Source organism: Ipomoea nil, unplaced genomic scaffold (genome assembly GCF_001879475.1).
Source record: "Ipomoea nil cultivar Tokyo-kokei standard unplaced genomic scaffold, Asagao_1.1 scaffold2694, whole genome shotgun sequence".
In the NCBI taxonomy this organism is placed as follows: Eukaryota; Viridiplantae; Streptophyta; class Magnoliopsida; order Solanales; family Convolvulaceae; genus Ipomoea; species Ipomoea nil.
In genome coordinates, this window is record NW_017619122.1 from 3,918,657 (window position 1) to 3,936,002 (window position 17,346).

The 17,346-nt window shown below is 37.0% G+C and overlaps 1 protein-coding gene and 1 non-coding gene across 2 annotated transcripts; both read right to left on the reverse strand.

Annotated features, from left to right (window-relative positions):
• Nucleotides 1-12,425: 12,425 nt before the first annotated feature.
• On the reverse strand, nt 12,426-15,353 carry LOC109155214. Its single transcript, XM_019302930.1, has one exon. The coding sequence runs from the start codon at nt 15,351-15,353 to the stop codon at nt 12,426-12,428; it is 2,928 nt and encodes a 975-aa protein (XP_019158475.1).
• Nucleotides 15,354-16,952: 1,599 nt separating this feature from the next.
• On the reverse strand, nt 16,953-17,025 carry TRNAF-GAA. Its single transcript has one exon. It is a non-coding gene; the product is annotated as a tRNA-Phe (tRNA).
• Between the last annotated feature and the right edge of the window lie 321 nt (nt 17,026-17,346).

The window sequence follows — 17,346 nt, forward strand, 5'->3', positions numbered from 1 at the left end:
ATTTACATTTTAAAACCATCAAACCTAAGTTGTGGTTAACGTGGATCAAATATGTGACCTTCAGATCTTCAGTCTAACGCTCTCCCAACTGAGCTTTTCCCGCATCTCATAGAAACTTTTTATTCTTAATAAACGAACGTTTAGCTTTTTGTAACCATAAGTTATTTTGTTCCACATATTGCTTCGAATAGTCATTACTGCGTCTTCGAACTCTGATTAGAAGTTAAAACATAGCCGCGATGAGTACGTTCATGAGAAACAAACCGATTTCATTCCACTACATCAAACATCTCTTGTGCATGATTCAATTGTTACCACAAGCCAAAGCCAATCATCTTTATTAACAACTCTATAATTATTATAAAGTCTAATGTAAGCATAAAAAACTGTGACATTTCCTTTCATCACATATATGTATCTATCTATACATAAATGTTTTTACATTTGGAAAATTACGCGAGTGTATATACTAATTACTAATTACTAATTACTAATTACTAAATTCTCAATTCTCTAAATCCAAATTTTTTATTTCTATTAGACACTTAGATTGCTCTCTTGTAATTTGAATTAAGTTTTATGTTATGTTTGGACATTGGATTTTTAAATATGTAGTGTTGTCTTGTTATTTGGACTCATTATTGATTGAGGAATTTGAAATATGCATCGTTGACGTCTTCATTCGATTTTAAATTTTAAATTAACAAAAAATAAATAATTAATTAATTGCGCTAAAGAACTAGAGAATGTTAATGTTCTCAAATTGACCGACCCAAACTAAACTACAATGTTAAATAGAATGGTTTCGTATTTTCAAAATTGAAACATATAAATCAAACCTAGAAAAAAAAATGAACCCAAACTGTAAATCGAAATTCCCACCCCTAATTTTAGGTTCTTTTAAGTACTATAAATACAATTCCATTAAGTAAATTAACAAGTTTATCAAGATATTATTGCATGTTCCTTAAATTACTATTGCAAGTTGATTAAGTCACTACTGCAACTCCTTTAAAAAAAAAAAGGCACTACTACAAGTTCATTAAGTCATTTATGCTCGTCCATCAAAACATTATTACAAGTTCATTAAATTACTATTGCATACTCATTAAGCCACTATTGTAGGTATAGTAAGTCATCATAGGTCTTCTATATTATTAATATATCACACATTTATTGTAAGAACATATTGAAAAAATATATCAATATGAGTGAATTTAAAATAACTCTATGAGATATTTTTAACGACATTACTTTTATAGATTGATTTTATTTATACAAAAAGAAATAAAGAAAAATGTATTTAAGCAATGTTCGGTTTATTCAAATACACTGGGCATACCCAGGTCTCCTGGGTGAAAGCCAGATATCCTAACCGCTGGACGACAACGGAACGCTTCCATGGATTATCTGTTGAAAATCATCTTTTGAAAATTATTAACTTATAATTGTATGGTTTACATTTTAAAACCATCAAAGCTAAGTTGTGGTGAACGTGGATCAAACACGTGACCTTCAGATCTTCAGTCTAACGCTCTCCCAACTGAGCTATCCCCGCACCTCATAAAAACTTTTTATTCTTAATAAACGAACGTTTAGCTTTTTGTAACCACATGATATTATTTTCCACATATTGCTTCGCATAGTCATTATTGATAACAAGCATTGAAGAAGAAGAATTGTACATATTTTTGATGATGTTACAATGAAAGATGATACAGGAATTTATAGGTGAATACATTTGGTTATTAAAGGAAATAGAATAAATTTTAAGGCTGTAAATCAACTATAATATCTCATCCATTATTTACTATGATATGATGAATCAGCTGATCCCTGCAATTGCTCATATGATTATTCTTTTTCCTTTTTAACACTCCCCGTCAAGTTGAGTAGTGGGATTTCCATACTTAACTTGACCAGACAGTTGCAGAAAATCCTGCCATTAACTGCTTTTGTCAATATATCTGCTAATTGGTCTTCAGATCGAACAAATGGTAACTCTATTATCCCTGCTTCCAGCTTCTCTTTGATGAAGTGTCTATCAACCTCTACATGCTTTGTACGATCATGTTGTACTGGGTTTTCTGAGATTTGGATTGCTGCCTCATTATCACACATGATCTTGATAGTTTCGGTTGGGGGAAAACCGATCTCAGTTAGACGTTTCCGTATCCATAATATTTCTGCTAAGCCTCGTGCCACCCCACGAAACTCAACTTCTGCACTAGAATGAGCAACCACTTTTTGTTTTTTGCTTTTCCACATAACCAGATTTCCACCCACCAGGGTAAAATATCCTAATGTTGATCTTCGATCTCCTTTATCTCCTGCCCAGTCTGCATCCGTATACCCTAGGATTTTCATATACCCATTTGGTTTGAAGAGAACTCCATGGCTAGCTGTTCCCTTGAGATATCTAATAATCCTCCACACTGCTTCCATGTGTGTTACTTGGGGTTGATGCATGAATTGACTAACAACACCTACTGCGTATGCTATGTCTGGGCGAGTATGTGAGAGATAAATTAGTTTTCCCACTAGCCGTTGATATCTTTCTTTGTTTGCTAACTCGGCTCCTTCTACCATTTGAAGCTTATGATTCACCATCATTGGGGTATCCGCAGGTTTGCAATCAATCATTCCTGTTTCGGCTAATAGATCTAGAACATATTTTTTCTGACAGACAAAGATCCCTTGTTTAGATCTTAGTACTTCTATTCCAAGAAAGTACTTAAGTCTTCCCAAGTCCTTCATCTCGAATTCTGTAAACAAATTTTTCTTTAGTTCTGTAATTTCCTCCTTATCGTTTCCTGTAATGATCATGTCATCAACATATATAATCAGACATGTTACAAGACTACCTCTTCGTTTGAGGAACAGAGTATGATCCGAGTTACTCTGTTTAAATCCATATCTTTTCATTGCTAGAGTAAATCTGCCAAACCAAGCTCGAGGAGACTGTTTTAGCCCATAGAGAGATTTCTTTAACCGGCAAACTTCACCTGTCTTGAAGTCTCCCGCGAATCCGGGAGGTGCTTCCATATATACTTCTTCTTTTAATTCTCCATGCAGGAAAGCGTTCTTTACATCAAACTGATAAAGTGGCCATCCTTCATTTGCAGCTATCGAGAAAAGAACCCGGATCGTGTCAATCTTGGCTACTGGAGAGAAAGTCTCTGAGTAGTCAATCCCATATGGCTGAGTGTAACCTTTAGCTACTAACCGAGCCTTATACCTTTCAATAGTCCCATCTGGATTATGTTTGATTGTAAAAACCCAGCGATATCCCACCGGTTTTTTTCTTAACAGAAGTGCACACTTTTCCCATGTGTCATTTTTCATCAATGCCTCCATCTCCGTTTCCATTGCATCTTTCCAGTTCTTTGATTCCAAGGCTTGTTTCACAGTAGCTGGAGTTTCTTCAGAATATAGTGATGAAATAAAAGCCCTAGCTTCTTCAGACAGGTTTTGTAATACCCAATTTCTTATAAATGCAATTATGCTTAAGTTTTATTAAGTGAAGTCAACAAGTCAAAGCTTCTTATTTTGATATTGGATAAAATTACCAAATTACCCTTCTTTACCCTTAAAGGTTAAGGAACCACATGAGTCTTGGATAAGCATCATATTTGAAAGAAGACAAGGAGAGCTAATTAGAGAGAGTTAGGGGAAGGGAAAACCTTGAAGCTTGGATCTCCATCTTCTTCAAGCTTAGATCTCTAAGATATTGGGTATTCTAGGTGAGTTTAACCTCTATCTTTTACTCTTTATGAGTGGATTTATCTTTGGAGCCCTAAGATTGATATTTGAAAATATTAGGGATTTTGACAAGGAGTATTTGGGCAAGCTAAATAGCTAAGATTTGGATGTTTTAGGTAAGTGTTTATTCCTCTCAAAACTATTTTTACCCTATACTATAAATTAAGCTTGTGTTCCGAATTGTTATAATGAAGCTTGAGCTGCGTATTTTTGGACTAGAAACGTTGCTATGTAATCTGGACTGGAATTGTTGTAAACTGTGTTTCTGGACAGAAAGTATGGTCTTATTTAATCTGAACTGGAATTAACACCATGTGTACTGATGGTTGAATGGTTTATGGTTGCTGTGCTGGTAGTAGTTGGTCCAGAGTTTGTGTAGTGATGGTTGAATGGTTTATGGTTGCTGTGCTGGTAGTAGTTGGTCCAGAGTTTGAATCTGCTTTGCTAATAAGGCCTTATGTTTGTTTTATATACGTAATATATGACTTATGTTTGTTTTATATATGTAATATATGCTTATAAAATGAATTATTTGTTTAAAGTGAGACTTGAACTCTTAACCTCTTACTTATTAATTTAAGTTTTTTTTCCAACTAAGCCATTTTAATCCCTTTGAAATTACTTTGGTTTAATAAATCATTCTATGATTTTTAAAGAGTTATGTACTAAGAAAATTATTATTTTGAGAATGGTTTATACCTTGCATATTTCTTAGTTTGATAAACTTATTATCTATTTTGGAAATAGGTACTTTGTTATGTGATTTTAAAGAAATGATTTTTGCTACATCGGGCTATTTGATTATAAGAACTATTTGGATCATTTGATAAAACTCATGAGGCAACCTACATTTTGTTGTTTGTTTTGTTTGGCTTGGAACGTTCCTAATTGCTCATTCTGAATCGTCGAGCTTGACTCATTCCGAATCGTCGAGCCTTTTAAATTATTTGTTGGAACGTTCCATCCGACTCATTCCGAATCGTCGAGCTTGACTCATTCCAAATCGTCGAGTCTTTTTGGACCATTATACCAATAATGGCATGTGCCACAAAATATAATGGTGGTTGTAGGTTGCCAATGGGTCATATGTTAAGGAATGATTTGTGCTTTTGAAAGTCTTTTGTTATGAAATATTGTTGATGCCCATGTAGCTAAAGTTTCTTGTTTTGTGAGCTTATGTATTGTATGATGGAGTATATTATGACTTCGATATGGTTTAAAGATCAAGTTTTGCCTCTAGTTATTACTCTAAAGCTTTTTGTATTATATTGGGGTTACTTGATCGGGGGTTGAGAGGAGTACCACTTACTGGGCATTAGCTCATTATTTGTATTTGTTTTTCCTCATGTTTCAGAGTAGTTAAGGACATGTGAATAGCATGAGCACAAGTGGTGGGGTCTCGAAGGTGACTTTTGGAAACTAGGAGACTTAGTCCTACTATTGGAGCTTATCACAGATTTTTGTTTCTTTTGGATATTCCCGTTGACCCTTTGTATTTTGGTAAACCATTGTGCTTGGTTTTGGTGCTTGTAATGCATTTTGTCATGCTAGTCTTGATTGTAAATATTTAATAGTGGTGATTTTGTGAGTTTTTGGGAAGAACTAGTTGTTTATATTGGCCATAAAAGTGAGGAATTGTTATGTATTAAAGTGTTGTTATGAAGGTTCCGAGAGGTATATATGGCTAGGTTTCGTATTGTTACAGGCTTTCGTGTGGCGATACGGCCGGGTCATGTCCTAGAAGCGGGGCGTGACAGAGTTGGTATCAGAGCCTAGGTTTGAATCCTTAGTTGGTCAAGAACATAAGTTTAAATTTTTGCAAAATTAGGCTTTAACCTTGTGGCTGATAAGTTTAGGCTTTGAGCAAGTTTTAGCTAGTTGTGGATTCCTAAACATTTTTGCTAATGTGGTCCTACTTTCTCTGTTGCGAATTTAGGGAGTGTTGCTTTACTATGATTAGGAGGGGTGTTCGTACACGTGGTCAAACTCATCGAGGTAGGCCATCGACAAATGTGTCTCCAATTCGGAACATAGCTGTGGATGCAAGACCATCAAGGAGTCCCCCGGTTCAGGGAGTCAATCCTGGAGCTGCTGCGGCCCCTCCTGGTGCAACACCTACAGCTCCCCCAACTACCTTGCCAAATACACCACCATTAGCTACTCAAGCAGATATCATTGGAATCAGTACTGTTGTAGCTAATCTAATTCGACAACAGCAAGGACAACAAGATGTCACTACCCAGTCTTCATATTTCGAAAGGTTTAGGCGAGTGAACCCCCCTACCTTTAATGGTGGCCCAGATCCTACAGCGGCAGAGAGATGGATTAAGGAATTGGAAAAATTATTTGATGCAATGCAATACCCTAACGACGTCAAGGTAGCAGTAGCCGTTCCTTTATTGCAAGGGAATGCTGAGCATTGGTGGGAGGTAGAAAGGGCTGCCCACCCTGATGGTGTTAATTGGCAAGATTTCAAAAGAATTTTCTTTGACAATTTCTTCCCTGACAGTTTGAAGACAATCAAAGAAAATGAGTTTCTGGACTTAAAGCAAGGAAGTATGACTGTTTTGGAGTATGCGCACAAGTTTCATGGGTTGGGCCAATTCTGCTTGAGATATATGATTGACGAGAGAGACAAAGCTAGAAAGTTTGAGCGGGGACTAAGACCTGATATTCGAGATAAGTTATGTGGGACCATCTTCACCACCTACTTGGCTGTGTATATGAGCGCTCTTAAAGCTGAAGCCGAAGTGAATAAGCAAGCTGAATACTGGGCACGGAAGAAAAGAGCAGGGCCCAAGATATCTAAAGAAGCTAGTGGTTCTAACAATAAGAAAAGAGATGTTGGATTTCAGAAAAAGGAAAATACATGTGGATATTGTCATCGATCTCATACCGGTCCATGCCACCGTAAGACTGGAGCTTGCTTTGGATGTGGACAACAAGGCCATTTGATCAAGAATTGTCCCTCCATGAAGAAGAACGAAGCACAGTCGACTCATCCCAAAAGGGCTAATGCTCGGGTTTTTGCCATGACACAGGAAGATGCAGATAAGGTGGACAATGTAGTTGCAGGTATTATTCCCCTAAACACTGTGGATGCTTATGTGTTGTGTGATTCTGGTTCTTCGCATTGTTTTATTTCTGAGAGGTTTGCAAAGAGCTTAAATTTGCAAGCTAAGAAGTTGAGTGAACCTTTATATGTTAGTACCCCGATGGGGAAAATTGTGGTGACAGACACTTGGTTTCAAGATTGTCACCTACAACTTAATGGGAGTAATGTGTCAATTGACTTAGTTCAACTAGATATGCGGGATTTTGATGTGATATTAGGAATGGATTGGCTATCCAAAAACTATGCCTTCATTGATTGTGCTCGTAGGAAGGTGGTATTTCAAATTCCTGGGCAACCTATTTTTACTTTGGAACACTTTCCTAGGAGTGGGGTGTTGGTTTCGAGGGTGCCATTAAAAGTAATTTCAGCATTGAAGGCTAAGAAGGAATTGAGAAAAGGGTATAGAGGTTTCTTGGCTTATGTAATGGATACCCACCGTAAAGATGTTAAGTTAGATGATATCCCCGTTGTTAAAGAATTTTCGGATGTGTTCCCAGAGCAATTACCTGGATTACCTCCAGATAGAGAAATTGAGTTTGAAATAGAGGTTGTTCCCGGAACCACTCCAATCTCAAAGGCCCCTTACCGCATGGCACCATCTGAGCTACGTGAGTTAAAGGTGCAATTACAAGAGTTGCTTGATATGGGATTTATTAAACCTAGTGTATCTCCTTGGGGTGCACCAGTGTTATTTGTGAAGAAAAAAGATGGTAGCTTGCGATTGTGTATTGACTATCGGGAATTAAATAAAGTTACTGTGAAGAACAAGTATCCTCTACCTCGCATAGATGATTTATTTGATCAGTTGCAAGGTGCTAAATACTTCTCAAAAATTGATTTGAGATCAGGGTACCATCAATTGAAGGTTAAAGCTAGCGATATACCCAAGACTGCTTTTAGGACCCGGTATGGCCATTATGAATTTTTGGTGATGCCGTTCGGGTTAACTAATGCTCCTGCCTTCTTTATGGATTTGATGAATAGGGTGCTCAAGCCATTTCTGGACAAATTTGTTGTGGTATTTATTGATGACATTTTGATATATTCAAAGAGTGAGGAAGAGCATGCTCAACATCTGAGGATCATCTTGCATACCTTGAAGGAAAATGAATTGTATGCCAAGCTAAGTAAATGTGAATTTTGGCTTAAGGAGGTATCTTTTCTTGGTCATGTGATTTCTGGAGATGGGATTTCTGTGGACTCGGGTAAAGTTGAAGCGATAACGCAATGGCCGAGACCCACTAATGTCACAGAAATAAGGAGTTTTCTGGGTTTAGCAGGTTATTACAGGAGATTTGTGAAAGACTTCTCATTAATAGCTATGCCATTGACTCGGTTAACTCGGAAGGGTATAAAGTTTGATTGGGATGAGGAGTGTGAGAAGAGCTTTCAGGAATTAAAGGAAAGATTGGTTAATGCACCTATCTTAACCCTACCATCCGGGGAAGGAGGATTTGTTATTTATAGTGATGCATCAAGAAGAGGATTAGGATGTGTGTTGATGCAAAATGATAGGGTGGTAGCCTATGCGTCCCGAAAATTGAAGCCCCATGAAGTTAATTACCCCACTCATGACTTAGAACTAGCAGCTGTGGTATTTGCTTTAAAAATTTGGAGGCACTACCTATATGGAGAATCTTGTCAAATATTCACGGATCACAAGAGTTTGTAGTACCTCTTTACCCAAAAGGAATTAAATATGAGACAACGACGATGGTTGGAGCTAATCAAAGATTACGACCTCTCTATTAATTATCATCCGGGTAAGGCTAACGTGGTAGCCGATGCTTTAAGTCGTAAGTCCTCCACGGTTAATGTGACAATGGTAACCACTCAAACCCAATTGTTGAAAGACTTGCAAGATTTGGAAGTTGAGGTTATTTCGCAAAGCAAGGAGGAATTTTGGCAACTATGACTGCAAAACCAGTATTATTAGATCGCATCAAAGCGGCCCAAGTTCTAGATCCCGAGCGGATTAAGATTCGGGAAAAAGTTCAAACGGGTAACCCAAGAGAGTTCGGTATTCATGATGATGGATCCCTATATCTCAAGTCCCGACTATGCATTCCAAATGATGTTGAGATAAGGAAGGATATTTTAAAGGAAGCCCATCAGTCTCACTTCTCAGTACATCCAGGTGCTACCAAAATGTATAGAGATATGAGAAATAATTTTTGGTGGAGTGGTATGAAGCGGGATATTGCTGACTTTGTGGCTAGATGCATGGTATGTCAACAAGTCAAAGCTGAACACCAAAGACCTGCAGGATTACTGAAACCCCTAGAGATACCTCAGTGGAAGTGGGAACATATATCTATGGATTTCGTGAGTGGATTACCGAACAGTCAGCATGGGAAAAATACCATTTGGGTTATTGTGGATCTACTTACTAAGGTTGCACATTTTCTACCCATTAAAAAGACAACTCCATTGAATGACCTAGCTGAGTTGTATGTGAATGGAATCGTAAGGTTACATGGCGTACCTGTTAGTATAGTATCTGACCGGGACTCTAGATTTGTGTCAAAGTTTTGGAGAAGCTTACAACGAGCCATGGGGACTGAATTAAGATTAAGCACTGCATTTCATCCACAAACAGATGGGCAAACCGAGAGGACAATTCAGACTTTGGAGGATATGCTTCGAGCTTGTGTTTTGGATTTCAAGGGTAGTTGGAGTAAATACTTAACTTTGATTGAGTTTGCATATAACAATAGCTACCAATCAAGTATAGGGATGGCACCATTTGAAGCTTTATATGGAAGGAAGTGTAGATCTCCTTTATATTGGGATGAAGTTGGAGAAAGAAAGATCTTAGGACCAGAACTTGTACAACTCACAGTTGAGAAGATTAAATTAATTAAGAAAAGAATTAAAGCCTCTCAAGACAGGCAAAAGAGCTGGGCTGACTTGAAAAGAAGAGAATTGGAATTCAAAGTTGGGGATTTGGTGTATTTAAAGGTTTCACCAACTCGAGGAGTAATGAGGTTTGGAGAGAAAGGGAAATTAAGTCCACGTTACATTGGACCGTTTGAGATTCTGAGTAGAGTGGGTAGTTTGGCTTATGAGCTAGCACTACCACCACAATTAGCTGGAGTTCACAATGTATTCCATGTATCAATGCTACGAAGGTACATTGCAGATCCGAGTCATGTGGTGGAGTATCAACCACTACAAGTTAGGGATGACTTAACATATGAAGAAGTACCTCTTCGTATCATTGATCGGAAGGAACAAGTGTTGAGGTCCCGAGTAATCCCTTTTGTTAAAGTGCAATGGTCACATCATACCCCAACAGAAGCAACATGGGAAAAGGAAGATGATATGAAGGATAGATATCCTGAACTCTTCAAGTTTGAAGGTAAGTAAGTTTCGAGGACGAAACTCATTTTAAGGTGAGGAGATTGTAATACCCAATTTCTTATAAATGCAATTATGCTTAAGTTTTTTTAAGTGAAGTCAACAAGTCAAAGCTTCTTATTTTGATATTGGATAAAATTACCAAATTACCCTTCTTTACCCTTAAAGGTTAAGGAACCACATGAGTCTTGGATAAGCATCATATTTGAAAGAAGACAAGGAGAGCTAATTAGAGAGAGTTAGGGGAAGGGAAAACCTTGAAGCTTGGATCTCCATCTTCTTCAAGCTTAGATCTCTAAGATATTGGGTATTCTAGGTGAGTTTAACCTCTATCTTTTACTCTTTATGAGTGGATTTATCTTTGGAGCCCTAAGATTGATATTTGAAAATATTAGGGATTTTGACAAGGAGTATTTGGGCAAGCTAAATAGCTAAGATTTGGATGTTTTAGATAAGTGTTTATTCCTCTCAAAACTATTTTTACCCTATACTATAAATTAAGCTTGTGTTCCGAATTGTTATAATGAAGCTTGAGCTGCGTATTTTTGGACTAGAAACGTTGCTATGTAATCTGGACTGGAATTGTTGTAAACTGTGTTTCTGGACAGAAAGTATGGTCTTATTTAATCTGAACTGGAATTAATACCATGTGTAGTGATGGTTGAATGGTTTATGGTTGCTGTGTTGGTAGTAGTTGGTCTAGAGTTTGAATCTGCTTTGCTAATAAGGCCTTATGTTTGTTTTATATACGTAATATATGACTTATGTTTGTTTTATATATGTAATATATGCTTATAAAATGAATTATTTATTTAAAGTGAGACTTGAACTCTTAACCTCTTACTTATTAATTTAAGTTTCTTTCCAACTAAGCCATTTCAATCCCTTTGAAATTACTTTGGTTTAATAAATCATTCTATGATTTTTAAAGAGTTATGTACTAAGAAAATTATTATTTTGAGAATGGTTTATACCTTGCATATTTCTTAGTTTGATAAACTTATTATCTATTTTGGAAATAGGTACTTTGTTATGTGATTTTAAAGAAATGATTTTTGCTACACCGGGCTATTTGATTATAAGAACTATTTGGATCATTTGATAAAACTCATGAGGCAACCTACATTTTGTTGTTTGTTTTGTTTGGCTTGGAACGTTCCTAATTGCTCATTCTGAATCGTCGAGCTTGACTCATTCCGAATCGTCGAGCCTTTTGAATTATTTGTTGGAACGTTCCATCCGACTCATTCCGAATCGTCGAGCTTGACTCATTCCAAATCGTCGAGTCTTTTTGGACCATTATACCAATAATGGCATGTGCCACAAAATATAATGGTGGTTGTAGGTTGCCAATGGGTCATATGTTAAGGAATGATTTGTGCTTTTGAAAGTCTTTTGTTATGAAATATTGTTGATGCCCATGTAGCTAAAGTTTCTTGTTTTGTGAGCTTATGTATTGTATGATGGAGTATATTATGACTTCGATATGGTTTAAAGATCAAGTTTTGCCTCTAGTTATTACTCTAAAGCTTTTTGTATTATATTGGGGTTACTTGATCGGGGGTTGAGAGGAGTACCACTTACTGGGCATTAGCTCATTATTTGTATTTGTTTTTCCTCATGTTTCAGAGTAGTTAAGGACATGTGAATAGCACGAGCACAAGTGGTGGGGTCTCGAAGGTGACTTTTGGAAACTAGGAGACTTAGTCCTACTATTGGAGCTTATCACAGATTTTTGTTTCTTTTGGATATTCCCGTTGACCCTTTGTATTTTGGTAAACCATTGTGCTTGGTTTTGGTGCTTGTAATGCATTTTGTCATGCTAGTCTTGATTGTAAATATTTAATAGTGGTGATTTGGTGAGTTTTTGGGAAGAACTAGTTGTTTATATTGGCCATAAAAGTGAGGAATTGTTATGTATTAAAGTGTTGTTATGAAGGTTCCGAGAGGTATATATGGCTAGGTTTCGTATTGTTACAGGTTTTCGTGTAGCGATACGGCCGGGTCATGTCCTAGAAGCGGGGCGTGACAGGTTTCCTTTGGATATATTGGTCACTGGATACTGTGATCCTCGAGTCTCTTTTTCTGGAAAGGACCGTTTAGGTGGAATTCCTCTGTTTGCCCTAGGAGGTAACACATATCTTTCTGTAGTTTCTTCTTGTGGTAGTTCACCCCGCTCTACCATTTCCTACCGGACTAGTTCAACCTGTTCTGTTGTTTTCTCACCAAGGTCAAAAGAAATAGATGGACTTCCAGAAGATTCAATATGTTCCGGGGAGTGAGAAGTAGAAGAGTGAGTATCAGAAGAGTAAGTATTACTCACCTCAGGCATCAGGTTGGGAGGAGCATTTTCAATGGCACTAACGATTGGTTCCACAGATTGTGTGGGAGTATTAAGTGACTCATCTTTGGTACTATGATTAATCTCCTCTGATGATGAAACATATTTCAACCAACTTACTGTGTCTAAGCATCCCTTCTCCCCCTGACCACTGTGTTGGGAATTGTAGTAATACTCAGTTTCAAGAAAGTCACAGTTCATGGTGGTGAACATTTGACGTGTCTTTGGATTATAACACCTGTAACCTTTTTGGTTTACTCCATAACCAATGAATACACACTTCTCAGCACAAGGGTCAAGTTTGGTTCGATTCGTTTTGGGTATATGGACAAAAATAGAACAACCAAAGATTCGTGGTTGAAGAGTAAGAGCAGGGGGTACTTTGGTAAATCCTGATAGAGTTTGTAATGGAGTTTTTAGTTTGAGGATGTTGGTTGGGAGTCGATTGATAAGGTAAGCGGCTGTTGCGATAGCTTCAGGCCAAAAAGATTTAGGAACTCGTGACTCAATCAGAAGAGCCCGAGTTATTTCTAACAGAATACGATTTTTTCGTTCAACTACACCATTCTGTTCTGGAGTATGTGGGCAAGTAGTTTGATGAATTATCCCCTTTTTTTGAAAAAATTGTTGCATATGGGTGTTAACAAATTCCCCTCCATTATCAGATCGAAAAATCTGAATATTCTTTTGGAACTGGGTTTGAATCATGGCATAGAACATGGTGAATTTATCAAAAACTTCTGACTTGTGTTTCAGGAAGTAAACCCAGGTCATTCGAGTACAATCATCCACAAATATTAAGAAAAAACGAAAGTTTTGTCCCCCAATAATCGGAGCCGGACCCCAAACATCAGAATGGATCAATGAAAAAGGTAAATCAACCCTTGTGTTATTTGGTTTAAAGGTTTGTCTATGGCTTTTTGCTAACACACACGTCTCACATTTTGACATATTATTGGAGGGAAATAATTTTGGGAGCAAAATATGTAAATACCCATTAGATGGATGTCCAAGTCTCCTATGCCATAACCAGGCTTCACAATCTACGGTTCCATGAGCCAGCATCACAGTACCGCGTTGAGTCACTTCGTCCACGTAATACAACCCTTGGCGTTCAGTGCCACGCCCAATGATCACTCCCGTCCTGATATCCTGTAAGATACAAAAAGTAGGATGCATTAAAACCGTGCAGTTGAGCTCCTTTGTCACATGACTGATTGATAACAATTTATGTGATAACGAGGGAACATAAAGACAGTTGGAAAGTTTAATGGTTGGTGAAATTTCAATAGTTCCTCCCCCTTCAACATGCATTATTTCTCCATTAGCCGCTTGAATGTGTGTTTTTTTTGTTTTAGACGATGAGATAATATCCGACAATTCAAATGTCATTGTGTCGGTAGCACCACAATCAAGAATCCATGATTTATCCTGCTTTCCACAATAATTTTGAGCCATATTTGCCTTCCCAACACATTTTTGGGCTGTTTTAATTGTTTTTAAATAGCCCCTCCCAATAAATTCATCAGTTGTGTTCTCTAGGGTATTTTCTACCAATTTTAAAAACCTTTGGGGAAAATATTTAGGATTCAAAAAGGAAGGGCTTGAGGAAAAATCCCCAAACCCTTTACCTGTTTCATCATCCCTCTTTACTGCTGCCATACCACCGAATCCTCCTTCTCTGATGTTTCCTTGGCCGTCACCAATGTTGATGGTAGTGTCATTATTGCGTACAGCGGCGGCTGCCCTTCCCCCATTTGATCTAGTGGTTTTTCCACTTTGTTTATGTCCGTCATTCCACCATTCGGGGTACCCGACTATTTTGAAGCATTGTTCTTTGGTGTGTTTTGACATACCACAATGACTGCAATTTAACTGTGATTTATCTGGTCGGGATGATGATCCATTCGTCCTCCCTGTCTGGTCTGACCGGCGCTGCCCCTTTGAGATGAGCCCTAAGCCTTCGGCTTCACTTGGTCCTGTTACCGTTAAACCGGCCGCCACCCCTTGCTGTGATGAAGTAATAGCAGAAACTGCTCCAAGAATATTCTGGTGAGCAGTTTCATTCCGAACAGCGGCATAGGCACCTTCAGCTGAAGTCAGTGGATCCCATCGAAGTATTTCCCGTTTTATTGGGTCATACTGTCGGTCTATGGCATTGAGAAACTGGAATAACTTCTGTTCTGCCCGCAATTTGTTGTAGGTTGCAATATCAGCTGCACATGTCATGGGGTTTGGGTCTCTTCGTTCGATCTCTCCCCAAATTCCTTGCATTAAAATCCCAAAATCTTCAAGGGGTGCACCATTCTGCTTGATTTCATTTGTCTTGACGTGTAAGTCAAACGTCTGCAACTTGTCTTTTCCACTGCTATACGTAACTACGAGTGCATCCCACAGAGATTTCGCTGTGGGAAACTCAGTAAGGTTACTGGCTAAAGCCGGTTTGATGTTCTGTATTAGCCATGAGAACACCACTAAATCATCTTGTTCCCATTGCACATATTTCTCATCTTTTGGATCTGGCGGGGCTGGATTTCCGGATAGGTGGCTTAGAAGTGTTTTTGATTTCCCCCCAATGGCAACTCGAATCATTCGAGCCCATAGGGCATAATTTTGGTTGTTTAATTTGACGCTGATTTTGAGCCTATCAGAAAGGTTTTGTTTTTGGTTTTGGTTCTGGGAATTGAGGCCATTTTTTATGAGGTTTGCAAGCTGGGTTGTCAGGTCATCACTGTTGATGCCTGTTGTATGTGTCGAGCTACCGTCATCGGACATGGCGGCTTGACAGCGGAATTTGAAGGACTAGGAATGGGTATATGATGAGTAGTATTGAGCAGTTTGGTCCTAGAACCATACACACTGCTGTGATACCATGATAACAAGCATTGAAGAAGAAGAATTGTACATATTTTTGATGATGTTACAATGAAAGATGATATAGGAATTTATAGGTGAATACATTTGGTTATTAAAGGAAATAGAATAAATTTTAAGGCTGTAAATCAACTGTAATATCTCATCCATTATTTACTATGATATGATGAATCAGCTGATCCCTGCAATTGCTCATAGGATTATTCTTTTTCCTTTTTAACAATTATTGCGTCTTCAAACTCTGATTAAAAGTTAAAACATAGCCACGATGATTACGTTCATGAGAAACAAACCGATTTCATTCCACTACACCAAACATCTCTTGTGCATGATTCAATTGTTACCACAAGACAAAGCCAATCATCTTTAATAACAACTCTATAATTAATATAAATTCTAATGTAAGCATAAAAAACTTTGACATTTCCTTTCATCACATATATGTATCTATCTATACCTAACTGTTTTTATATTTGGAAAATTACGCGAGTATATATACTACTTACTAGTTACTAAATTCTCAATTCTCTAAACCCAATTTTGTATTTCTATTGGACACTTAGATTGCAATCTTGTAATTTGAATTAAGTTTTACTTTATGTTTGGACATTGGAATTTTAAATATGTAGTGTTGTCTTGTAGTTTGGACTCATTATTTATTGAGGAATTTGAAATATGCATCGTTGATGTGTTCATTCGATTTTAAATTTTAAATTAATAATTAATTAATTAATTAATTAATTGCGCTAAAGAACTAGAGAATGTTAATGTTCTCAAATTGACCGAACCAAACTAAACTACAATGTTAAATAGAATGGTTTCGTATTTTCAAAACTGAAAAATATAAATCAAACCGAGAAAAAAAAAAAGACCCGAACTGTAAATCGAAATTCCCACCCCTAATTTTTGGTTCTTTTAATTACTATTAATAGAATTCCATTAAGTAAATTCACAAGTTTTTCAAGATATTATTAGTATATCACACATTTATTGTAATAACATATTGAAAAAATATATCAATATGAGTGAATATAAAATAACTCTATGAGATATTTTCAACGACATTACTTTTATAAATTGATTTTATTTATTCTAAAAGAAATAAAGAAAAATGTATTTAAGCAATGTTTGGTTTATTATATTGGCAACATGTCTTGATTTTATTTATACAAAAAAGAAATAAAGAAAAATGTATTTAAGCAATGTTAGGTTTATTATATTGGCAACATGTCGAGAATAACCGTCTAAACAAATACACTGGGCATACCCAGAGAGAAATCCAACATTAAACCATACTTTGCACTACAAATCTTCACTAAATTGATAGATATGAAACCTTCCGTTGCCGGGAATCGAACCCGGGTCTCCAAGGTGAAAGCCAGATATCCTAATCGCTGGCCGACAACGGAACGCTTCCATGGATTATCTGTTGAAAATCATCTTATAAAATTATTAACTTATAATTGTATGGTTTAAATTTTAAAACCATCAAAGCTAAGTTGCGGTGAACGTAGATCAAACACGTGACCTTCAGATCTTCAGTCTGACGCTCTCCCAACTGAGCTATCCCCGCACCTCATAGAAACTTTTTATTCTTAATAAACGAACGTTTAGCTTTTTGTAACCATAAGATATTATGATACACATATTGCTTCGCATAGTCATTATTGCGTTTTCTAACTCTGATTAAAAGTTAAAATATAGCCACGATGATTACGTTCATTAGAAACAAACCGATTTCATTCCACTACACCAAACATCTCTTGTGCATGATAAAATTGTTACCACAAGCCAAGGCCAATCATCTTTAATAACAATTCTATAATAATTATAAAGTCTAATGTAAGCATAAAAAACTGTGACATTTCCTTTCATCACATATATGTATATATCT